Source organism: Nannobrachium achirus (genome assembly GCF_963921795.1).
Source record: "Nannobrachium achirus genome assembly, chromosome: 19".
Classification (NCBI taxonomy): Eukaryota; Metazoa; Chordata; class Actinopteri; order Myctophiformes; family Myctophidae; genus Nannobrachium; species Nannobrachium achirus.
This window is the reverse complement of record NC_137826.1, coordinates 25,677,943-25,704,397: the sequence shown is the minus strand read 5'-3', so window position 1 is coordinate 25,704,397 and position 26,455 is coordinate 25,677,943. Positions and strand designations below refer to the sequence as shown.

Sequence of the window (26,455 nt, the reverse complement as noted above, 5' to 3'; positions counted from 1 at the left end):
AGGTGGACTTTTATTTATATTTTTTACAGTAAACATTCCTGAAATGTTCTCTAAACCTTTAAAAGCAGTGTCGAGCAGATGATAGCTTTTTCCTAGTAATTGTAGGTGTCACGCGTGTCACGCCATGAAAGGCCTATGGTAGTTTATGACCTAAGGTTATAATACCGTAGGTCCATCCATACAGTTTCACATATTCTACTTGAGAAGTTGTGAAGGCTTTAGAATTTTCTTTTTGCATAACTATGACCTAAAACCATTTTTGTTTTGTTTATTTATTTGCTGTAAATAATACAGTGGTTCTCAAAGTGGGTGCAGGCATTCAGGGTTCCTTGAGGGTGAATTTGCTTCCAAAACTGCTGACATGCTACATCATTGCTCCATCCAGGACCGATATTGTCTCAGCAAAACTCACAGCCTTATCAAAGAACCTAACCACCCCAACCATTGACCAAGTGACAAGAGGCTTCATAGTAGCCGGGGAGCCACAGGCCCAAAAGCTTAAAGAATAGGGTTTTAACTGTGACGTCATGACATACTTTTTATTTTTGTTAATTTGGTCATTAAGGTACACAGAATGAGAGGCCTGCTCTGTCGGAAACATTGTGAAAAAAAGGTTATGGCCATTTGTATCACTGTCCCATCGACTTCACTATACAGGAAAGAAACACACCAAAATAAATATGCTTTAAGTAGCATGTGAGGGGTCAAACTAGGGGTTCTTGATGATTCTGAATCCATTGCAAGCATTTGTTTTGCATGACAAACATTCCTTGGGCTAGAAAATGGACCAAAATAACGGTGAAAAGTGATGACTCATCACTTTTCACAGGTTTGAGAGGCTGAAATCTAGCATATTTTTTGGTGTGTTTTTTCCAGTATAGTGAAGTCAATGGGAAACCTTTTTTTCCGCAATGTTTCCGGCAGAGCAGGCCTCTCATTCTGTGTACCTTATTGACCAAATTAATAGGAAAAACTAAAATTTTGAGTATGTCATGACATCACAGGTCTTTTCTCATTTTGGCACAGTGGCTCCCCGACTATAGCCACAGAACCAACTAGAGCTGCACTCTGTCGAGGTGCCAACTTGTGCCTTGTGCAGAAGTACTTGTGTGCTAGCAGAGTGCGTCATGAGGTGCATGCGCTCACCACTGGTGATGCCAGTGACATCACCACTGGCATCACCAGGAATGCTGGTCCCTCATTGGCTGCTATATGACATTGCCAGAAATGCTGGTCCCTGATTGGGCTAAGGGCTTAAACATAGAAGGACACCGACATACATGCCCAGCCTATCGCAGTACTAGACTGCACTCTGTCGAGGTGCCAACTTGCGTCTTGTGCACTCGTGGCCATGTATGGCCTAGTTGTGCGCCAGGCAGCAGAGGCACAAGTACTGTGATCGATGCTGGGTATGTGACGACACTTGTTGGTTGAGGGGGTGACGTCTCGGTGACCTCACATCTAGAGTGAGGGTTATTTATATCATGTTGGACTTATTGGTGGGGACATCACAGAGAATACTGCTCCCTCATTGGCTAAAGGCCCTGCCTTTGTTTGTACTGTCGGCCCGGAAACAGACAGTCGGAAACAGTAATAAAACAGTGTAAGTAATAAAAAGCTTCCCCCGGAAAATCTGGTTTGCGAATGAAAAATTCTGGAAAAAGAAACATACAGTATACCATACCACCTCAGATGATTATGAGTTGATGTTTTTAAGCATTTTTTTTATTTGAATTTTGTATTTTATTGTAGCCTCATTTATACATCTCCATAACAATAATAAAGATTTCTGTCTTTCAAACTGGGAGTCCTTGAAATTCAATTGGTTGAGAATCACTGCTAGATATAATATTAGCATATATCGGTATCGGTTAATACCGGTATCGGAAATTAAGAGTTGGATATTATCTGTTATCGGTAAAAAACGTCAATATCGGACATCGGACATCCCTAAGAAAGACAATATAATATAATAAGATAATATAAAGTGCCAAAGAAAATGCTATTGTGGCATTAGGTTGGTCTGATTCGCACACTACACATCTTTCACATAATTTATTTCATCTAGCATGATTCAGCAGTTAAAACTACCACTTAACCACCCTAGTGCCCATCTTCTTGTTCTGGAGGCATGCCAACTGTATCTAAACGTTTTGGAACAGTCTAACTTTGTTGTGCAACAACAAAAGCTAAAATAAGAGATTTTCTAAAAAGATTTAATAATAGTGAAAACAGTACAAGCTCACAACAATTTTGTGAGCTATTTTCACTATATTTGAAAAAGGGCTTAAGTGGTTAATTCAAAATGTACTTTTTCCCAATGTAGTAGAGCCAAAAGTGCAATTTTTGTCTCTGAAATGTAGTGGAGTGAAACAGGAGAGGAAAATAAATACTCAAGTAAGGTACAGATACTCTAATTTACTTAACAGACCTCTTTGTGATCATTATTCATTATATGTCACGATTTCATTTTTCCTGTGTCTGTGCAAAATTAGTAAGTAAGTGTACTTCGTTACTCTCCACCCCTGGAAATGAGCTTTTATTGAATGCTCTAAACATAATCAACCAAGTCATTAAAAGTATGTGGTTGTTTGTTTAAAACTGAATCAACAAAGTAATTAACACAATGTGGTTGTATGTTTAAAATGTAATCAACCCACTCATATAGGTTGTACTGCAGCAGTTCTTCTGCTGCAGAAGAACTCAGAAGTAATGTTTTTCTTTGTTAACATTTTAACCCTGGCATTCCTATTTCATTTTTTTGAAGACAGGACATATTGTGAGCTTCTACTGCTCTTCTATTGAGAGTTTGAGACATTTAGATCATGTCAACAAATCTTTACCTGATGGTCAAGATGCAATTCAAACTATGAGCATGCAGGCAGGCTCTATTAGCTCAATGGTAAAGATTTCAGCATTTGTGCAGGAAACCAGGCGAGGTAGAAGAGTGAAGAGGAAAGTTACATAGTGCAGCTTTAAAGGAAAAGTGGATTGCATCAATAAATCACTCAGCAAGAAGCTTTTAGGGACATATACTGCTCTTAATTAAACTAACATCATGGCTTACCAGAGCAAAGTGCTATCAAGCAGAGACCAAATCTTTCCCATCCTTGTTTTATTTTTATTTTTTACGTTCCATGTAATTGTTTTTTTTTGTTTGTTTTGTTTTGTATGTAGTGTCTATATGTCTTATTGTTCTAATGTTCAATATATTAACATACATATTACATACATGTTCTGTACATTTTGAAAAATTTCAATAAATATATTGTTAAAAAAAAAATCTTTCCCATCCTCACATCACATCACATCCCATGCATCCATTTATAAATAAATACCTTGGCAAACTCCTGTTGGGCTTCAGAAGGTCCAGTGTGGGTTTGTGAAGGTGGTCCTTGGGTTTTAAGAGGAAAGGTCATTATCTGACCAGGGATTAGCATGAGAGTCAAAAAGCGGAGCAAGAGCATCCCCATATCCGACTGTCTTGGATCCCTGCAAGCCAGCCGTTTTCTTTGGATTGTTGTGCAAGTGCAGATACAGCGGTCTCTCTCTGGGGACCACCTGGATCCCAATGTAACAATTATGTATGTGTTTGTGCACTCCTGTCCTGACAAGATCAGCACAGTGGCTCTCTACACCTCTTAAATTGCTCACCAAAGAGCCCCAGACATTTCACGTGAACTGCAAATGTTTGGTCTACATTTTAGCTTGTCAACATGGTGGTTATCAGTGCCAAAATTTGCATATACAGAGTGTTATGCAACATTATCGAGGTATGTTATGATGGTGGATAATTGAGGGGTTACAATGTTAAAGCCCGCAGTCACAGAGAGAGCAGCATCCTCTTATCAGGATCAATGTGTGATGTATTTGGCTGAAGCCATTTGTTTGTTACATCAGTCCTGTGTCTATTAAATAAGAATTGCATAATACAAATGTTGATGATATTTAGATAAAGCAAAGTAAATCTTAACTATAATTGGAGGAGTGTTGAGGGAACATGCTATATGAAATATGACCTTGGATATGATATTATTATTTTCAGAGATTGTATCAAAGTGAGTGATGCTTTGCTTTGTGATACATAATATGATGAAACAAAAGGACAAGCCAATCTGTTTTGGGTGCCGTGTTCATTTAACCATGTGTTCTGTCTTGTGTTGCTTAACTGTGAAAACAAGACATAGAATCTGACTACAAAGGTGCACAAATATCTGCCGGGAAGCACGCCCAAATTCGATGTTTCCCAACCTAGGGAATGGAGGAGGGTCTCAGCTTGTGTAAGAAGGGGTGGCTCCAAGGAACCATTGCCCTAATAATACCACTCTCACTTAAGCCTGGTCATCTACCACTGTTAAAGTGGTTAAGACAACTCGGACAGGGTTGAATGTGCACAGAAAGAGTATCGGTTGTACTGGTTAGGGAAATTCTGGGCAAGCTTCTTGGAGCGTGTAGTTTGCTTATTATAGTTAACTAACTAAAACTATCGAAATAACGAAAACCAGAATTGAAATAACATTTTAGTTAAAATAAAAATGAATAGGCTTTACAAAATAATGATAACTAACTGAAAATGTTTTGTCTATTTACAAAACTAACTAAAACTATAACTAAAATGTATCACATAGCCTGGAGGGACGATTATGTTAAGATTGTAAATAATACAACACACAGCGGTTTTCGTTGACTGATTTAAAAAAATGATGCTGTTTGGCCTTGTAGTTTGCGAGAGAAAGACATAATGAGGCATCAACTAGGCCTATATGAATAGTTTTGATGCTAAAAGACGCCTTTGGGCTACAAGGGATATGCTTACTCATACTGTAACTTGAACATTATTGCCTATACATCACCATAAGATGTGCTGCTAACATGAGCTTTGTGTGCTGCTCATGTTATAATCTTGCCTAAAATTGACAATTTAGGCATTTAGTTGACACTCTTATCCAGAGTGACTTATAAGCAAGGCAAACACATAGATCAAGACAAGAGAGCCAGTGTAATGCCTCAGCAACACAGGTAAACCAAGAACCTAGCATCAGTCAAACCAGCTGGTTCCCAAACTTTTTAGCTTAAGACCCAAAAGAGAAATTATACGCTTGCCCAGAGAAAATAGCACATCTACCACACTTCGCATCACATCTAAACATTTTGTAATCTTTCGAAAAAAAAAAAAAATATGAAACCAAAAAGAAAAAGGGGGGGATACATATTTACTTGCGATCCATAAAAATTGGTCCTTGACCCAGACATGACCCACTGTTTTGGAAACAGTGGTCTAAACGATGGAGCTAGCCTTACAGTTGGCTGTATGCTCACAGCAATCTGAGCTATTTTGTGGGGCCAAAGATATATGCATTCAGACATAGAGACACATAACCCCTGTTCTAGACCAGTGGTTCCCAAACGTTTCAGCTCAAAACCCAAAAGAGAAATCCCCCCCCACAAACCCAAAAGTACGAAAATACATCAAAATAGCGAAAATAGTCTTGACGTGTTGTTACTTGACTAGCTATTTTACCTATTTGACAGTTTTCTGTATCTGTATGTTAAGCTCCGTTTACACAGAACTACCTTTACCTTTCGCGACATCGTATCGATGTCACGAAAAGGGTGATCTACCTCAGCTCGCATATAGGGCCGTAGGACCGAGCACAACAGTTCTACAGCGGAGGGTGAGGTTCTATATGGGGCTAGTCCCGACCATAGGTCCCGATCCATAGAATATTTTCACACAGCAGCCATGTTGGCATTTTGCATTGAAAAAATCACACTGTGTGAACTGAGCGGTGGAGGCTGCGTCTATGTGTGCATGCATGTGTGCATGCGCGCGCGTGTGTGTGTGAGTGAGTGAGTGTGCCTGGCCTGAACAACAGCATCCCTCCCTTAAAGTATGTGTGTGTGTGTGGTCAGTAGAGGTATTACAGGCTACATACTGTACAGACACGCATACACGCATACACACACAGCTCCGTATAGGAGTGGTGTGACCACCGCTCAAAAACGGGGTGGCAACAGGGTGGCAACAGGGTGGTACAGTATTTCATGAACTTAATAGCAAAATTCCGTGTGAATGGTCTATGGTTTGGGAAACACTGTTCTAGACGGCTAGGGCCCTTGGGCACCACGTCGTATAAAATGAATGCCTTTTTCATCTCATTCAATAGGAGCCAAGGAATAAATCAAGACTTTATATTGGCTCAAAACAGGTTTGGGACTTGTTGCTAGCACAAACAACAACGATTAAAGATATGTGTCTTGTGCATGAATGAAAGATTTATAGCTGCAAATTGGTTAATGATTATGTTTCTGGATATTAACAGCTCATAGATGATTACAGAAAATTGGAAACAAATTTGTGTAATAAGGGGTAAGGTATTCCACTGCACTTTGACGTGGTGTGATTTACTCATCTGCGCAGGAGATAGGAGGGGACGGGGGGGATTAACACCTCCACTTTTTTTGGGTGGAGGAGATATCCCCCCCAGTCAAAAAGTCTGGATTAAAACTCTTTTTCCCCCAATAATAATAATTATTATTATTATGTTTATTGTGTCTAAAAACTTAAAATTACTGCTGGAATAAAACCAATGAGCGATACAATTTAAATAATTGTGGGTACCTATATTATATACTCACCCCTTATAAAGCTAAAATGGTTTCTCCTGCTTTCACGTTGTTTTGAGACCTATAGTAGCTTTGCGGTTTGTGTGTCCGCTTGCATCATGTTATGGTTGTGAAAATTAGGTGTGCTATAAAGGATAATTATGATCATCTGAAGTAAATGGAAAAGTCTTTTCATTGGTCCTGCAAACATAATATCAACTCTCAGGTTCTGTTCGCCCCACCCTCCCCCGGTCCTGACTGTAAAGCAGCTTCTTCAGCACACAACAGCATGCATTGAACAGAGACAGGGAGAAAAAAAAAAAAAAAGACTGCAAACATAAGATCAACTTTCAGGTTCTGTTCGCTCCACCCTCCCCCGGCTTCTTCCACACACAACACGCATTGAACAGAGACAGGGAGAGAGAGAAAAAAAGACGTAATGTAACATAGAGCAGCATGTTTCATTACTGTAAACTGAGAGGAGAGCTTGACTGTTTACACTCAAGGAAGCAGCTGATGTCTGTGGGTAAGCATGCAACAGAAAATCTTCTCCCCTCTTCCTTCTTTATCCAACACCATTAAGCAATAAGCATGGATAACGTTTTAAGCACAAACGCAAGTGTTTCGAACGAAACACCTGTTTGCTAAGTTCTGGAAGGAAGCACTCCCAAACTAGTGACATGATCAGTTGATCACTAGCTCTGGTCCATCGCTTTCACCTCCCGCATTGCTCCCGGTGAAGCTCTGACAGACCCGTCGGGAAACGCATGGACTCGAGATTGTCGGCCCCGCCGAGCGCTCAATACTAGTGAAAATAAACAAAACCGTTTCACTACTCACCAAACCAAAGGTCGTTTTGCGCTGTTGAAAGTCTATTCTCCGCGGTGGTGAACCCCTCAGCACCCCACCTACTCTGTAAAATACATTATTTTTGTCAAGAAAAAAAACGCACCCACCTCGAGCCACCTAGCGGCCACCACAGATACAATGGTTCACAACCCGGAAATAAGCGGCGGTCGAGTTGGATGCACTTTATTTCATGAAAGTGCATCCCCAAAGTGGGGGGGATACGCGCGCGTACATACCTCCCAGATATGTCCCCTTCACTTTTAAAATGCCTCCTGCGCCCCTGGATTTACTGGTCATCTTCATACTACAAAAGTGCCTTCATCACACTGCAACCCTTTCCTTCAAAGGTTTTGACGGAATTAACCATTTATTGGCTTTAGATTACTAATCTGTGTTTTGCAAAGTAAATACAACATGGTAGAAAACTGGAAATGGGTGTGGCTAAATATTTGGGGAGGTAATGATCTAAGGAATCCAAGGGGAAAAGAAAGTTGATTGTATGACCTACGGTTCAAGAGTTAAAGGTCATACGTGAATTTGCCTCTTATAAGGTCAGCAGGAGGCCAATAAAAAAAATGTAGGGCGGCCTAGTAGTCGGGGGTGTTAGGGATATGTCGCGCTAATCAGTCTAAAAGTGCAAAATTTTGCACAGATGTAGCCCAGGGCTTGCTCTAATGATTTAGCTAGGGCGCCCGAGTCGGCGACCTTTGGGGTCGGCACAGCGGCCAAATCAAGTTGGGCTCCCATCGACTTTCTATACAGGAGGAAGATACCCAGAAAAAAAAATCTGGGTATTTATGTGAGGGGTCTAACTAGGGGTTTGTCATGATGCTGAATCCATTGCAAGCATTTGTTTTGCACAAAAAACATTCCTTGGGCTAGAAATGGCCTCAGAAAACGATGCATATATGGGTGAGCATTCATGTTAGTCGGAGGCCTTAGGGTTTTTTTTCTCGTGCTAATCAGTCTAAAAGCGCCAAATTTTGCACAGATGTAGCCCAGGGCATGCTCTAATGATTTAGCTAGGGCGCCCGAGTCGGCGACCTTCGGGGTCGCCACAGCTCCAGAAAACACCCACAAAACTCTGAAAAGTGATGACTCATCACTTTTCATCACTAAACCATCGTTTTCTGCGGCCATTTGTAGCCCAAGGAATGTTTTTTGTGCAAAACAAATGCTTGCAATGGATTCAGCATCATGACAAACCCCTAGTTAGACCCCTCACATCCTACTTAAATACCCAGAAAAAAAAGTGTTTTTCTGGGTATTTTCCTCCTGTATTGAAAGTCGATGGGAGCCCAACTTGATTTGGCCGCTGTGGCGACCCCGAATGTCGCAGACTCGGGCGCCCTAGCTAAATCATTAGAGCATACCCTGGGCTACATCTGTTCAAAATTTGGCGCTTTTAGACTAATTAGCACGAAATTACCATGTCATCTCCCTAACGCCCCCGACTATAGTGGGACACCCATTTCGGATGTTACCATGGCATACAATGGCTAATATCACGTATTATCAGCCCGTAGTAATTGGGCCAGAAGAGCCATGCTCTGACGCTACTAAGTTTCAGCAATCGGACTCTGCGTTCATGATTTGATCCATTTTGTTAAATGGGCCACTAAACTTTCGAAGCCAATCTTATAGCCAATCAGGATGGAATATGAAAAATATGACCGCTCCTTCTTGATCACATGACTAGAGATAGCAATTTGCATGATGTTTCGAAAAAAATGAGTTTTTCAAAGATAGGCCTACTGATGGCTTTCTATAACAGACCGATGTGACAACTTCTTTTGCCTCCAGGAAGTATGCGTGTACAGTTTCACACCGATCGGTCAAACGGTGCTGGAGATCTTATGTATACAGAGTACAGACAGACAGAAGGATGGACAGACAGACACACACACACGCACGCACGCACGCACGCACGCACGCACGCACGCACGCACACACACACACACACACACTCACACACACACACACACACACACACACACACACACACACACACACACACACACACACACACACACACAATACTTGTGTAAATACTTTTATAATTTGCATTTATTTTGGAATACTACTGTATGTAACCTTTTCTGCCATTAAATTAACAATCAAAGTTGGAGTGTATATTTGAAAAGTAGTATGGATAACGAAATATAGAAGTCTCAGTTGGAATTGTTACCCCCGCGACCTGATTCCGGATAAGCGATTGAAGATGGATGGATGGATGGATGGATGGATGGATGTTGTTCTATGTAATGACGGTACACTCCTACAGTATCCATGACTCTTAAAGGCCTTGTCACTCTGGGGATTTTATCATGGAAGAAACTTGGACATTCCCTGACTGAGTCAGTTCCTAAGTGCCGGGGTTTCTGTCACGACAGCCACAGCTTGTTAAACGTTACTACGTCGTAAAAGGTCTCTTTAGGGTCCATTTGGTTCCATTTGTACACTGTCAGGGTTCAATTCAAACTCAGGATTTTACTGTGTACACGTCTATGCGACTAATGTGATTGAATAAAAAATCTCTTAGTAGGAACGCTGAGTCATCAGCATGGTGGAAATACTATACAAATAGTCTGCTAATGGCACTCATTCGAAATCTGTTACACACAACACTTGGCATTGACATCACATCTATGTCCCCTGAGGTGTGTGTGAGTGTCCTGTGTATTAGTGATATGCTTGTAATTAAGTATGAAGTATGAAGTATGAATCAGTTCACTATTTGAAACACATGGCTTACTTTTAGTCCAGTAATTTTAGGCCAAAATTAGGCTAAACCTAAAACAAATTGCAATAGTAGCAAACTCAACTGATTTTGTATCCTCAATATGTCCTTAGTGAGGGAAAAAAAGTCCCAAGGAATCCCATCAGGGGAAAGTTTTGAAAAAAAAAAAACCACTGCACTACACTATAAAGGAAAATATGACTCCCAAAAAATCTGCTTTAAGTGGGATGTGAGAGGTCAAACTAGGGGTTTTTAATTATCCTGAATCCATTGCAAGCATTTGTTTTGCACGAAAAACATTCCTTGGGCAAGAAATGGCCCCTCAAAATGATGGTTTAGTGATGAGTCATCAATTTTCACAGTCTTTTGGGGTCCGTTTTTAGCCCAAGGAATGTTTTTCATGCAAAACAAATGCTTGCAATGGATTCAGGATAATTAAAAACCCCTAGTTTGACCCCTCACATCCCACTTAAAGCAGATTTTTTGGGAGTCATATTTTCCTTTATAGTGTGTAGTGTATAGTAAGTGAAGGTAGGTAGGTCGTTTTCAAAACTTTCCCCCAATGGGATTCCTTGGGACTTTTTTTTCCCTCACTAAGGACATAATGAGGATACAGAATCAGTTGAGTTTGCTACTATTGCAATTTGTTTTAGGTTTTTTCACATAATGACTGGACTATTTGTGATGGCTAAAAAGTAAGTCAGCAGGTCAGGATATTGGAAGCATTTTGTTTTGTATGTGTTGTTGCGACCGTAGGTCGCTATTTGCAACACAAGTATGAAAACCTGCAGCTCTTGTCTGTCTGTCTTTCTGTCTGTCTGTCTGTCATCAACTGTTCTGACATCACAATGATGACTTGACCAGCTCAGCAGAAGGATATAGCTGACCTGTTCTGACGTCACAATGATATAGCTGACCTGTTCTGACGTCACAATGATGACTTGACCAGCTCAGCGTTCTCAACGGGCCAGATCCCCGATGTCATCAATATTAAGTCCATATCTGGGAATGCCCATATATGGACATTTTGTGTCAGTCTCATGTGGTCTATGACGTCAAACATCTATAATGTCATTTCCATTTAGGATAATATGGACACATTTTGTCCAACTTCAACATCCAACCAGGTCTGTGCATTTTTTTGGTCAAAGTTGATCCCATGCCAAAGAAGGCGCAAGCGCTTGCCCAGCAGTCTGCTGTCACCCATGAGGATACGTGCATGCGCCCATGTGCGTGCATGTGCACTTCTCGCTCTTAGGACTTCTTACTGGTGATAGTGTTTGCAAAGACTTGCTCTTATAGAGATTTCCCCCCAAATGTTTTGTATTTATCTTTAGGGTATTTCAATGGTTTAATCTATGCCAAGTAGTAGTAGTGAAACCAGTGATTGTCTTTCATTAGCAGTTAACACACTGATTTCCAAGAAAGATTAATAATGCAGTGTAAGTATATCTCTACACAGTCCTTTGAACTTCATGCAAGTCTGTGCAAACACAAAATGCTCCTTTTACTGCCAATGTTCAGAGGGTATGTACTTTGAAACCTAAACAGTGGAAGCTTCAACTTCTTGTCATTTTTACCATTTTCTCATACAAGTACTACTTATATATGACATTGATAAGTACATGATAGACTGATTGACAAAGCCAACTCACTGAGTCAACAACTGACTCAGTTAATACGATAATCAAAACATTATTTTGGCTCCAAAACAAAAAGATACTTATGGGATATCAATTCTTGCATTACCGATTGAAGTGGCTGATTAAAATGTCAACAGTCTGTGGTTTTATGCCAGTAATCAGTAATGCAAGACCCAACCAGCACTTCTCATCTACTACCACTCCTACACTCTGTAGTATTTCCTCTTGATAGTGTATTGCTACATTTTCACAAAAGGCTGCATGCATGTGACGTTTTTTGTCAGGGTACAGTTACAGTATTTAAACCATCTGGTGTCATTGTATAGTTTCCTTTGCTTGATATTGTGTGTAAAGCACATTGAATTGTCTTGTTGTTGAAATGTGGTCTACAAATAAAACTACCTTGCCTTGCCTATAATTAAGCATATTGAGCTCCATTTCAACTGATAAAACACACACAGCCCAGAATACGATGGGCACACCTCAGACAGGCATGATGACGTGAACTCTAGCCCTGAATACAGTAGATTAACCAATGCCAACTATGGGAGATATGGGTCATGAGTCATGACTCATGCATGAGCATAGTGGACATTGGCACTATATCTATTAATGTTACTGTATGGGATATGGGTGCAGGTCGCGTCACTTCCGAACAGAGTCCATCACTCTCTCTCAGCAAAACAATGTAATGTGAGAATGCAGGGAGGTACTAATTTGGCTTACTGGCAGTATATGCAGTTAGATCCAAACAGACACGCATGTGCAGGCACGCACGCACGCACACACGCACACACGCGCACACACACGCACACGCACACGCACACACACACACACACACACACACACACACACACACACACACACACACACACACACACACAGACAGACCCTCTTATAGGCCGCCAATGCCGTAAAAATACTAGATATTCCATCAATAAAATATTAATGAAATATTATGTTTTAAATGTATCTTTAATTTCATTGTACAGGCCATTTTATGAAAGGTTGACACATGACCAAATTATACAAAATTGTTGGCAGAGCTACTGTATCATGTCTTCTGGCATAGTTATAGATGCCTTTAGCTATAGGCATAAACATAATTAGCACTATCTACAGCCTATAGTCACAACATTAAACACACACATCAAGGGTGGGAAGGCTAAATTCGCAGGCACACACTTGTAATAAAGGCTTTGTCACATCATTAATGGTTTTCACTCAAATCATTCATAGTAGGCTAACAGCAGAGTAACAATATGGACAGCGAACATTGTAAAACACACAGACTTTTAATAGCATAAGTTTATCATACACATCAAGGCAACTTGGATCACACTACGAAGAAAAAATAAGGCACCCTTATTAAATTATTGTTCACCCGTCCCCTCTCTCAAGCAGTGATTTCAGAAGTAACATATAGGCTGCTTACATTGTGGGCTTCACATGAAATGTTTTAACCATGATAATACTAGTTCCTACAGTACATTTGTGCTTACTAACAACAATTGCAACGATGTGGTGGTAAGTGACATGCTGAGGCTTAAGGGCCACTAACAGTGTTGGTGGCAGTCATAATAATAATTTAAAAAAGCAATGTAATGTTTTGACCGCCTAACATATCTGTAAAAACGTAACTTTCAGTTAAATTGACACTCAGGAATTTACAACATACACTATAAAATGTTGATTGAGTGTTAATTTACAAGTGTGCAAATGGAACCACAGGTCAAATTACGGGTCCATTTGGTTCCATCTGAATCCTCTCTGAGTTAAATTAACACTGATGATTTGACTGGGCAGTTTCAGAGCTCTAACAAATTAAATTGTCCATACCAGACACATAATTAGTCTCACACACTACATCCATGACCATATACAGCGTAAACTCCTTCTACTGCAAAAAGTTATATCTTGGATAGAAAAAGAAAAAAAAAATCAAATTGCACAGCAGCAAACCACATATCGTGCAAACATAAATGCCTTCATTGAAGAAACTATATCCAGAAAATGATACCTGGAGCTATTCATCAAAAATGTTTATGCAGCATTAGCCTGGACAATGTCAAAGAATACTTGGAAGTCTACGCCATCTAGTGGTTGTACTAGTGTGTTAAATTGTGTGTTAGTGCCACTGGAATCAAAGGTTCTTCAGTATATCGTCACTGTCGGGCAGAAACCTCGTATCTCCAAGTTTCAAATTTGTATGTTTTTTTTGTAAAGTAAAGCCCTGTTTCATCATACAAGGCCGTCACACAAAAGTAGTGAAAACAGCAGATCTACAAGCACACAACTGCCTCGCGATAGATCGGCTGTTTTCACTGGTTTAAATCATTTTTAAAATGATAAGTACAAAACAAACGGTTTTGGACATACAAGATTTCCACCCGACAACGACAATATGTTGTAATGTGCAAGCAGAAATGAGACTAATGCCCTAATTGTTCATCACATTTATATTGTCTATACCAGTAGTTCTCAAACCTTTTCGTGCCAAGGATGGGTAAGGTAAATTGTTAGCGTGAAAAACAGTTCTTGTTGGCACTGTCATATTGGATTATAAATTTGGCTTCACAGCTCCCACATCTTCCAAACAGAGTAAACCACTGGACAACCCTACTATGTTACTGTTCAGATAACTTGAAGGTGAATTATAAACGATCATGCAATTACATGCAAAGGCAGACCATAACCTTTTAATTCAGTTAAAAGTCTTACAGTATTTAAACTGTTTTTTTTTTTTATATATGTTCCTTAATTCACATGCTGTCAAAAAATAGGAAGTGGGTTGGTTTAAAAGTTATAAATTAACTGTAGAATACGAACAGAAATGTATATTGGATTTACTTGTGCAATGTCATTTCTGTGTGCGTGCTCATAAAAGACCTGTGTGTTACCTGAACTAACTAACTAACTAACTAACTAACTAACTAACTAACTAACTAACTAACTAACTATCTATCTATCTATCTATCTATCTATCTATCTATCTATCTATCTATCTATCTAAACAGTACAACTGAAAATAACATTTAAACATTTGTCATTTGTGTAGTCTTTCCAAAACGTTCTTTTGTTTTTATGAAACATACACATTTGAAACTTGGACATACAATGTTTCTGCTTGACAACGGCGATATGGAAATACTGAGATTCATGCACGGTTCCTTCAGCTGCTCTTAAGCTGCGTCCAAACCTGAAAGGTTCGAGCGGCGCGATTACATACAAAGTGAATGCAAAGACGAGACGACGCCACTGAACGGGTGCGGCACGAACGATCCGAAAGGGGCGGCACGAACGGCGCGAACGGTCGTTTCGGTATCTTTACCCCACTTGGAAAAATCCAACTGAAGCGACCTTCGCTTCACCCCTACTCCACCCATCACGTCCTGACAGCCAATCAGCGTTGATGTTGTCCGGAGACACGGACATGTTTTTGGTGTTTGGAGTTGGGACTCCCTTTTTTCCGGGGGTTTCGCCTTGATTCCAATGGGACATGACACGGACCTGCGCAACCCAAGTGAAGCGATAGAAGCGACTAGAATAGAAGAAACTTCAGGTTTGAACCCAGCTTTACACCTTAATACATTATACAGTATAGTCCTCAATGTTGCCTTGCATCATGGACCATAGTTAGGGCATGATCTAATCCAAGAATAATAACATTGTCCAGTATTCCTCCACCAGTCAACGTCTCCCACCTGCAGCAGCGATAGAGTAGGCTACTACTTAACATATCGTCACTGTCGGGTGGGAACCTTGTATTTCCATATTTATTTGTTTTAATAGATCGATGCTATCAGTCACACTTTACGACTCTCTGTTTTTATTCATATTTAACCACTTAAGGCCAATCTCACACTTAACAATACGCAGAAATAGTAGATCTACAAGCTCGCAAAGCGTGGGCCTGTAATGACATGCCCAAAATATGGATGCCAGATTGAAAGTGGTTAAGCAACAAATTAGAGTTGTGACTAATACTCTCATAAACTCCATTATATCTACTGGAAAAGGTTTTCATTTTTATGTCGTGTCATGAGAATTATCGGTTTTAGACATGAAAAATTCCCCCCCGAAAGCGACAGTATATTTGCATTGGAAATTAATGACCAAATAAAAACATCAATAGCGTTACAAAAAAACTACATCGTTATCATTATGAGTTTTGAAAAACAATAAAAAACAAGAAATCGTCCATTTACTTCTCACTGCTATGCTGTACTTGACACATCCTCACAGTGCAGAACCGCAGGGTCCTTGGTGTGACACCTTTAGGGTATATGTGGCCTCTGGTTGTGGGTTGAGATCCCTGCTGAGGACCGATGTGCTCCGTGGCAGTCATCGTCTCGGAATGGTCCCAATCCCTTCAGCTTGCTTTCTGAGACTCAATGTGCAAAGTCGGCCACACTCCACAGAAGAACTGAACAGAATGTACACATGGCATTGAGTCATATATTTCATATTTTACCTTGCAATACATGTGTGTAGTATTACAAATGCGACAGAATGCCACGTATTAAACACTACTGGATTATGCAAAGAAGAACATACCTTTAATTTTGGTCTGTGTTTGAGGTAGGTTGATCTGATCTGGAGGCTACAAGTTGATGAACAAAAAATATATATGTTTTATGCAAAAACACAATGATCATTACCTTGAAATGTTATATCATTTATCCAGAGAAATGTGCAATAATTGTGCATACCATTGGTTCAAACAGTGGGGTCCAGGGACCCCCAGGGGTCCTTGAGGGAGTTCCAGGGGGTCCCCAGCTAAATGATAGTTAGGAACCAAAAGTAGGGATGTACCGAAAGGGAAATTCTTGGCCGAAACCGAATACCGAATATAGGAAACACTTGGCCGAAAACCGAATACCGAATAGCCGAATAATATAGGCTCTATATACTTAAAAAAAGGGGGAAGTAATGCTGTCTTGGCTGTGCCTCTGCTGTAGAGCTACATGATTATGGCAAAACTTATAATCACTATGGCTCCATGATATTGAGATCAGTTATTTAAAACATTTATTTCTTTATAGAACCATTTACCATTTGTGTAGTAATAAAATCCTCATTAGCATGCCATATAGATCAATTATTGCAAATATAAATATTGAATTGCCTAACAAAAGGCAATGTGATGTTTTCAGATGCATAATTGCACATAGCCTAATTGCATTATTAATATTAGATCTGCCATTAATTTTGGGGAGGTAACTTTCAGTTTAATTTTAGTCACATGCATGCACAGTTGCACACATACACTTTCAGTTTCATTTTAGCCTCTCTCTGTCTGTCTGTCTCTCTCTCTCTCTCTCTCTCTCTCTCTCTCTCTCTCTCGCACACAGTTAATTATCTTGCGCTGCAGCTGGATATGATACAGGCTCTAGCTTGTAGCGCTAATGTTACACCCATTCCATTCAACAGGCTACACTACACAGAGGCAGCGTGTCTGTGCCTCTGTGGTCACTGTGGAGCTGCGGCTGCTGCTCTATGCTTCTCTGCATCGCTTCTCTGCATCGCGTTTCACTGATTCTTGGATTTTGCTGTTTGTGTCTTCTAATTCAATATTCGGTAATATTTTTTCCTGCGTTAAAAACTATTCGGCCGAAAACCGAAAATGCATTTTTAGCGATTTTCGGCCGAACATTTTCGGTACCGAATATTCGGTCACATCTCTAACCAAAAGGACCCTTATGGGCATGTATAATTAACATTGATTTTAAAATATAAAATGCCTAATGCATATCAAACTGGAGGTCCCTGAAATTAAAATGGTTGAAAATCACTGCTAGAGCTGTAAAGATCTTCTCTTATATGAGGGTCCCTGGCTTTTAAAATAGGGGTCCGCCAACTCGCCAAGTGTCAATTTGGGAGTCCTCAACATGAAAAAGTTTGAGAACCACTGGTGTATTATGTATAACATACTATGTATGTGCAAAGCATGTGTTCAAACACCAGCCTTGACACTTACCTCAGCAGTATGTGGAGGTAAGACCCCAGGCCTGTGAAGATGTGCCACCAGGCATGAAACTGTGTCATCGTTCCAACACCAGGTGGCAGTGCATGCCTGCTGGCTCTAAGAGACAAGGAATTGTCCACAGTCAAGTTCTATTAGCTATCAGATGAGTCTGTCTCCAAGCTAATACTATATTACTATTTTATATATATATATAACGTCACAAGAACAAGTCGGACATTCCCATTCAATCTAACTATTAATTTACAGAATGTCTGTCTGTCTAATGTCTGTCTGTACTCATAGGCCTGGGGCGGTATCGACATTTTGTTACCGCGATTACCGTCTTCCCATTTACCGACGGTACTGCGGTAATTACCGCACCCCCGTATCTATTAATTAAGGTTCGGCGATAAGCCAAAATATTGCAATCATCTTCCCTAAAGTCGCCTCTCCACAGTGGAGAGGCGACACAGCCTGACCGCCCGAGTTATACTTCTCCGTACAGCACAGCGGGTATGGCTTTGAAAGGAGCAGATCTACAAGCTCACAACACATTGCATCCGCGACGCGTTCTGAGCTTTTAGATCTGCACTGTCGGGTTACCATAGTAACGTAGGCTAGCTAGTAGGCTTTTCAGACACAAACAGCTGTGTGAACAAACCAGAAGAGGACGGGTAGTCAGATCGTGTACAGTGATTCTGTAAACTCACGTCACGTCTCAACTCTCAAATCCCAGTGATTGAGTGCTGCTATATACAGGTTTTAGTTACAAGACTTGACAGAAAAGGTTATAAAATCTCCGACGCGCCGCCGAACGGGCACAACGTGCGACGCGATGGAAAAAGTAAAATAGTTTCATTTTCGTTTTAGTCCACGCGGCCCGCGCTCCGCCAGTAATCCGTATGAATAAAAAAAGATATGCCACAACACAAGGTATGTATTAACATCCTTGTGTCGTGTGGATTACAAAGAAAGTTTACGCTGCTCTGTACTCCTCTACGCAGGCAGCAGCAGTGACTGTCTGTGTCTCTGAGAGTGAGAGTGACGTATGTGGCTTCCAAACTGTGGTACACGGCCCAGAGCAGAGCGGCATGGAGCGCATGCGGTCCTCGCTTCTCCCCTGTTTTAAAACTCGCTTGTTTTCCAATAAAAAATAGACTTTTTTTTGTCTTTTTTTACCGCGGTAAGCACACTGACACCGCGGTAGACCTCGGTTTACCGCGGTACGGCGGTACGGCGGTTACCGTGTCCAACCCTAACTCCATATGGGCATAAAAGAGAGCCAGACAGACAGAGATGCCCAACGGGTACGGGTCTAGTTTTATATAACCGACAACTAATCTCTAATTATACTTCGTATCACAACTAGGTTAACGTGTGCCCCTGAAGTACTGCTAACTACAAAAATATTGTTCACAAGCTATAGCATCAAATACATTTTGTGTCAGTACTGCTCACTGTGTTATCATAAAAATCTACTTTGTTCCAGGGCGCCTCCCTTTGGAAACACACTATTTAGAGGCAGAATGACTTCAGTAGGTGTGTATCTGTGCAAGCTCAGCTGCACCTTTTTTGATGTGCTTACCTTAATGAGTCACAGCAGATGTTGTCAATGTTCCACAGAAGGAATCCTAACAAGAAGACACATAAGGAGGTGTAACACATTGGCCTGAGCCAGGGGTACACCCTACAAGGGAACACACACACACACACACACACACACACACACACACACACACACACACACACACACACACACACACACACACACACACACACACACACACAGAAAACACGTTTAATATCTCTTCACCTACTGTACAGAACTGTATGGAACAGAACATCAGCAGATACTTTATACTCTGTTGTACAATGCTGTGGTTCGCTGAAATTCGCAGCTTTTCCACAGGTGACAAGATTGTACGACAAAGTAAACCGTAAAAGGATTCAAGTACGACTTCACCCATTTTCAAACTATCTTCATATGGCCTTCACTAATGCTCATGGTAAAATGGCACAAATGTTTTCAACTCGGTCTCTGTCTCTTCTGCGGGCTGTGGGACTCTTCCAAAATCCACCACCAGTGACATCATTGATTTGTATTAACGCAAGAACAATGACTTCCATTATAGCATGTGAAGTTGGAATAGAAAGCCTGCGGTTGCTATTGGCTTGGATTCCCCATAGATTTCTGAACTGTCCTCAGCCCTCCTCTGAGACACAGACACAGACAGAGTAGACAAAAATTAGCAATGGTGAGGGCCATTTACGTGAAGATAGGTTGAAAATGAGTGAAGTCGTCCTTTAAGGAGCAGTAATTCATTTATAACAATGATATAAATAATTTCCGGGTTCTCCAACTTACCATGTTACTACAAAGATAGATCGCATCACTAGGCATGCTACCAGAGCACCATACATGACCTGTAAACAAATTAGGAGGGCATTTGATTTTAAAATGGCTTGCACACTTGCACAACAAATACTCAGCTAATTTTCACAAAGTACAGTCTAGAGTAGACTAAGATTACTGTATATTCAAAAAATATATAATCATTTTGATTAGTAAAGGGTGACCATATATTGAACCCCTGAAACCGGGACCTCAAACCGGGACCCTTAGCAATGCTCACCCCCCTTCTCGAACGTGCATGCATGCGCACATGTAAACGCACCGTACACAGGGGTTGCATACAGGCAGTGACTGAAAAACAGCCTCAGCGTTGAATTCAGACATGCAATGCATTTGTTCATGTTTTCTGATTGTTGAGCATGTTTATATGAAAAGAACATGATAGATGTCTATGCAACCACTGAACAGCTACTATTATTGTAATTCTGGCGAAAACTGGGACAATTTTGATGTGAATGTTGAAAACCGGGACATATTAGTGTTTTAGAGATATTTGTCGGGACTCGGGACACGCAGCTTGAAACCGGGTGACCAAACCGGGACGTCTGGTCACCCTAGATTAGTAAATTCTTTCATAATATACAGTAGCAAGAATTTCCCCAAAAGTAGACTCTTTCCTCTGTTTTGGTCACTGCAGTCAGAGTGTGACATACACAGCACAACAGGCATGACAGTTGTATCTACCTGTGTGTCACTAAGCATATTATCAGTAAGCAAAGACTAAACAATGGCTGCTTTGTCAGTTGGTCCAGCCATTCTGTTCACTATTTACATATAAACACCATAAGAGGGGGTAGCAGCCAGGCTTGCATATTATAAGTCCTCTGTGCCCTCTGGCATAGGTATCCCAACAATGGTTTATTGTGGTTGCTCTCACAATTTAACTACTTGAGCCTGAATTATACTATGTTGTATAATTGTTGTATAACTGTGTGGTGAAAATAACCAAATCAAACCAACCAAACCAAATCACAATTGTGAGATTGTACTAGGCTATTTTTGCTGTGACACCGTCATACAAAAAACACATAGGCACATAGGGCATGTTTGAGAAGTTTCACCTAAAATAAAATGCCCAGTTTAGAGACGGCAGAGTTAATGTGGTTCATATAATCATATTACAACATGTGCATGTAGATCTGGGTGAAACATAGATGGAAAATGAATAATTATAAATGCCATTTAAATGATACGCTATTGTGTGTACTTAATATGGAATGCTATGTTAAACACTGTCGTATCAGCTAAGCGTAATGTTTACACAAGACAGAACTAACGGAGGCCACACTGAACCCTAATAAGCAAACAAATGCCAATGTCATTCATGTGGCATGCCGTTAACTCCCTTACCTGGTGAAAGACAGGCTCCTTCCATTGTAAATACACCTACAGAAAAGGTTGATTCTAGTCAAGATGTGAAGAAATACTTTTCAATATACTGTAGCATGACAGTATTATTTGTATTATTATATTGGCAACAAATACATTACACATACTCACCACAGTGACAGAAACACTGAAGATTAACAATAATGCAATGGGAAATAAACTGATGGTGTTCTCCTGCTTGAAGCATTCATATCTGAAACAGAAATCATTTGAATGTTGGTACCTCTTTTTGAAAGGGAAAGGGTCAAATGAATAGCTGCATCCTACACTGAAGCTCAGCCATAGTTACGCTAGTCTAGTACCAATGTATGGACTCTATAATGGCCAATGAATACTTAGTCACACAAAATAAAATGCATTACATCAATACCTTTTTCAGTTGAACATACTTTTTTCTTTTTTTTCAACATGAGGTATAAATTAAGCCTGTCACACCCACAGTTGGTATAGGACTACAATTGTCCAACTGAGGGATTAGTTGTATCACTTTACCCGACCCCAGGGCCTAATCTAACCAAAATGCATTCTCAATGGGATTGAATGGTGTATTGAGCAGCCTACCATAGCAATGTACCAATAAAAACAAAAGGCTAGACCACTTACAGACAATAGACGAAGACACATGTGCTGTAAATCATTGGCAACTCATCCAGTAACTGGAGGTGAGAATAGACAGAAGCATTACATTAATACGGTATAATGCACATTAGGAAACCTGATTGATTAAACATATATATATATGTAGTAGGCAAATTTTACTTTACGATAGTCCTCCTCACTTTGTTTCCATAACAAATCATTTGCTAAGACAATTTAGTCACAGTCACGTGAAGAAGCAGCAAGTAAGCAACAACAACAAAACTGCTGAACTGACTCAACAGTCACCCGTGTTCATGATTGTGTATACAACTTCTTGCTGACAAATGTTGATTGTATTTATAGAAAGTGTAAGTCAGCTCACCTGCATCTCATAGAGCAGGGTCATGTGAAAACACCAGGAACCAACGCCAACAGCTGGGTGACAACACAGACAAGAGTCAAAGAGAAAGTTAAAGTTGTACCATGTAACTTTTTTTATAAAACAAATCTTAAAATTGTCCTAACTGTTAAATCGCTAAAGTTTTAGAACACCCACTCCGTTATTTTCAGCTTCTGAAGCCTTCTCTTTATATGTTTTCTATGATCCTGGCCGTGGACCGGATTTCGCGCCAAAATGACGTAATCTGCATCATCTGTATACGTTGTGTATACGTTGCCCAATCACATCGCCGATCATGCACACATGGTACACTACCGGCCAATCACAGCTTATCTGCTCTGGTCTCCAGGAAGCGCCTCCGCTTGGCTACAGTGTTTACCATGGTGAAGGATTTTAACCTCTTAATCCACAAATCCTGGCCAGAAAATTACGTTCTACCATGCGTTCTACCCCTCCACGGATTACTATCGGTCGCGGTGGTTTGCGGCGCCGCTCCGGTGGTCCGCGGCGGTGGTCCGCGACGACTCCGGCCGAAAAACGTCCGAAAAAAGCAATACCGCTACTGACCACTAGTTGAACTTACACAGTATAGCTTTAAGACACAAGTAAAGAAACTCCCCTCTCAATTTTTGAAGACACAAGAAAAGAAACTCCCCTCTCAAATTTCCACTAACCAGGATATGATCATAATGTATTATGATAACATCTAGTAAGGAAACACTGGATAGTTAACACGGTTACTGTGTGTGGGGGGAAAAAGATTCATACAAGAGAATCATATTAAATTACATTCCCTGATGGTTCATTCGGTTGCAGCGTGCTTTGTGGCTCCATGAGTGAAGACAACAAACTGACCTGCAAGTCCCAGAAAAGAGCAGATGTAGCGGAACTCAAGGCCATCTTGGAATGTCCGGATGGCACCATAGATTGGAGGAAGAATCATAATCAGGTTGCTGACGGTGTTCCCTGTTTGAGAAAAAGGGATAGGCAACATCAAGAAACAGTGATACACGATCTGCACCATGGCTAAACTCTCGTTTCATGTGTCCGAGGAGTGGATCGGCCCCTTAAGAGCATCTGTGATCAGGTGACATAATAGAAGGGGTTTTGAGTGTATTATGTGGGTATTATAACAGGAAGGCTATTAGTGTCCTGTTGCGGAAATGTAATGACTGCACCAGACTAGAGGCTTGTTTGCTGTGATATTTCAGGAGGGCCAGCATAAGCTGTATGGTGACAGAAGTGAGCTTGCAACCTCAACGTCAGTCCAGGGCTGTCACGATTATGACATTTTATATGAAGATTAATTGTCACAATTAAAATGTGTTTTTTGTCGTTGAACACTGGAACATATGAATAAAAATTACATTTCAATCTAGGCAGAGGAATAGGTAACACTAACAATGGTCAGGTTTGCCGTGACCAATGTTTGCAACCTTCAACTTCTCTCCAGTCACTGGCCAACAGGGCACAACACTGAGCACACAGGTGTGAACGTCCATGTCATTATGTAATCCACCTGACCACTACCAGTGAATGCCTGTGTTCTTATTTATGTCAACTACCTAATGTGGAGTAAAACTAATAAATGCAGATAAGCATTTGCACAACTGACATAAGATTCTATCTTTATCTGCCTGTGACTGATAAAAGTCAAGGTTTTGCTGCAAAGATGGAGTTGTTAGAATGTTTGGACTTTGGATTCTGATAACACTTACTGTATGCCAAGATTACTGGCCACCTATTTAATGTCTCTGTGACATTAATGTGATATTATCCGAATGAAAAAGTACATGTCTCTCTTTGACCTCCATCTCTTTGACCTCATGCTGGCCTTCTATTGTTCTCATCTGCTGAGGCACCAACTTTTGAGATAACAGTAACACTCAAAAGCCCTGCAACACACCAGGGTTAAAAATCATGGTGGCCTCTCGCTTTGTCTCTTCCACAACAAAAGCACATGCCTGTCTTTGAACTTACATAGTTTGCTCAGTCACACAGTTTAAAAAACAAACAGTCATCTGCCATCAGTTCACACGTGACAGTTATGGATTGAGCTATGCTTGTGTCTGGTGCAGGAAATGGTTAAGAAAATGTTAAGAAGAAATTCAAATTATGGACAATATTCCTTTATCTATTGTTGTCCCTAAATAATATTACATAATTCTTGTGGGCAGTGGCCAAGGCTTTTGGTGTTTCATCAGAATCAAAAGTAGAAAACTGAGTACACTACCATATTAGAGACTAGTTGTAATATAGGTCACGTGTCTCAACGAGAGGTGAAAGAGTAAATACTAGTCTCACAAACTCTGACCAACTTGGCTTGGGTCCATCTTAGATAAACTGTTGCATGCATGATAAAGCAAAAGATCCTAAGCGGGGGGAAAAGTACAACTAGTCATAATTTCTATTTCCTCTTTCCTGTTGAATCAGTATTTACAGGACTTAGTAGACCTCAATGACTTATGAAGTGGAAGAAAAATGTTTTGCTACAATTTAATGACCGCTTTAATCTCAACATACACATTCAATGCATACATGTTTCTCTTTTTTAAGACACAAAATGTTGTCTAAATGGAATACTGAACAGAATAATTTGATGGTAGGTACATGTTAATGACCATTTCCTAACCTCTAGAGTCCCTTCAAAAGTACAGTGACTGTATGTTTTTATTTTGCAATTAGTTCCTGAGAAACCAGGTAGCACACAGGAATGCAGAGGTCAATAATTATGATGATGATGATGAAGTAAAATGCTGGTTAACGTATCCATTGGTAACTGAGTGCACAACATAACCAAATAGCCTACCCATACATCATTTTAGAATTGGTTTAGGCTACTTTGTGGGAACTACTATGCTCTCCAAGTTAAATTGAATGTGAATGACAAGTTACAGTTACAGTTAGAATCAGTGGTGTAAAGTAACTAAGTAAATGTATTTAAGTACAATTTTGAGGTACTTATACTTTACTGGGGCATTTCCAATTTTCAGTAGCCTACTTTTACTTCTACTCCACTACATCTCAGAAGCAATTATTGCACTTTTACTCCACTACAATTATTTGAAAACTTTAGTTACTGCACTTTGTAGATTTTGACTTTCAAAAGATTTGTATACATTTGAAAACTTGTGTGACATTCTGCATAATTAGTAGGCCTAGTTTTAACTTTTGGTACTTTAAGTACATTTTGATACCAATACTTTTGTAATTTTATTCAAGTACATTTTTAATTCCAGACTTTCACTTGTAACAGTATTTCTACGATACCTTTAACAGGCAGGCTACTTTTCCACCACTGGCTAAATTAAATGTGAACGATTAGGGCTAGACAGGGACATGACATGAAGAGTGCTGTCTGTGAAATTAAGTATTTATAATATAAGCCACTAGTCAGCAGCAGCACTGTATCCGCGGTGGTATATAGCATGCATGCAGTCCATGCAAAAACAGCCTATATTGAAAAAGGTAGCATGCAAAATGTGAAGACTGTCACTGAAAGACACACTGTGGGTGTTATTAAGAACATTTGGTTCGTGCAGCAGCTGCTACGCCAATATGAACCATTACAACAAAACAAATACAGCCGCAGGCAGCTCTCTGTTTACGTTATTCAGCTTCGACCTTCCTTCCGTGCATGCAGCTACACTACAGTCAGATCCTCAGACTCAGCGTAGCCGGTCGCATTTAACACGTTTTTAAATTATTAGTCCGTAACACCGAGCAATATATTTGCATTTTACTCACAGAATTCTGCGATGTAGAAAGTGACGACATAATTCTCTTCACACCAATCCAGTGTTGAGGTCGGTCGCCCCCAGTATCCCTGCCTGTCTAACGAGGGAGCCATGATGGCAGAACAGCGGAC

The 26,455-nt window shown here is 40.4% G+C and overlaps 2 protein-coding genes across 2 annotated transcripts in view; both read right to left on the bottom strand.

Moving 5' to 3' along the window:
* LOC308304721 (collagenase 3) overlaps nt 1–16,186 on the bottom strand; it is a gene marked incomplete at both ends in the record, with an annotated part of 25,600 nt that extends 9,414 nt beyond the window's left edge. The window contains one exon of the mRNA XM_080749351.1: nt 16,067–16,186. Coding sequence (XP_080605477.1) covers nt 16,067–16,186 — 120 coding nt within the window. The remainder of the gene's footprint in view (nt 1–16,066) is intronic.
* Nucleotides 13,115–26,455, bottom strand: acer3 (alkaline ceramidase 3). The gene is made up of 11 exons (XM_080749106.1): nt 26,335–26,455; nt 23,443–23,553; nt 22,570–22,622; nt 22,212–22,264; nt 21,720–21,801; nt 21,570–21,605; nt 20,172–20,230; nt 19,392–19,493; nt 17,819–17,923; nt 16,396–16,441; nt 13,115–16,264 (listed from the first exon to the last, which is right to left on the bottom strand). The coding sequence occupies exons 1-11, from the start codon at nt 26,435–26,437 to the stop codon at nt 16,211–16,213; spliced, it is 804 nt and encodes a 267-aa protein (XP_080605232.1). The 5' UTR covers nt 26,438–26,455; the 3' UTR covers nt 13,115–16,210.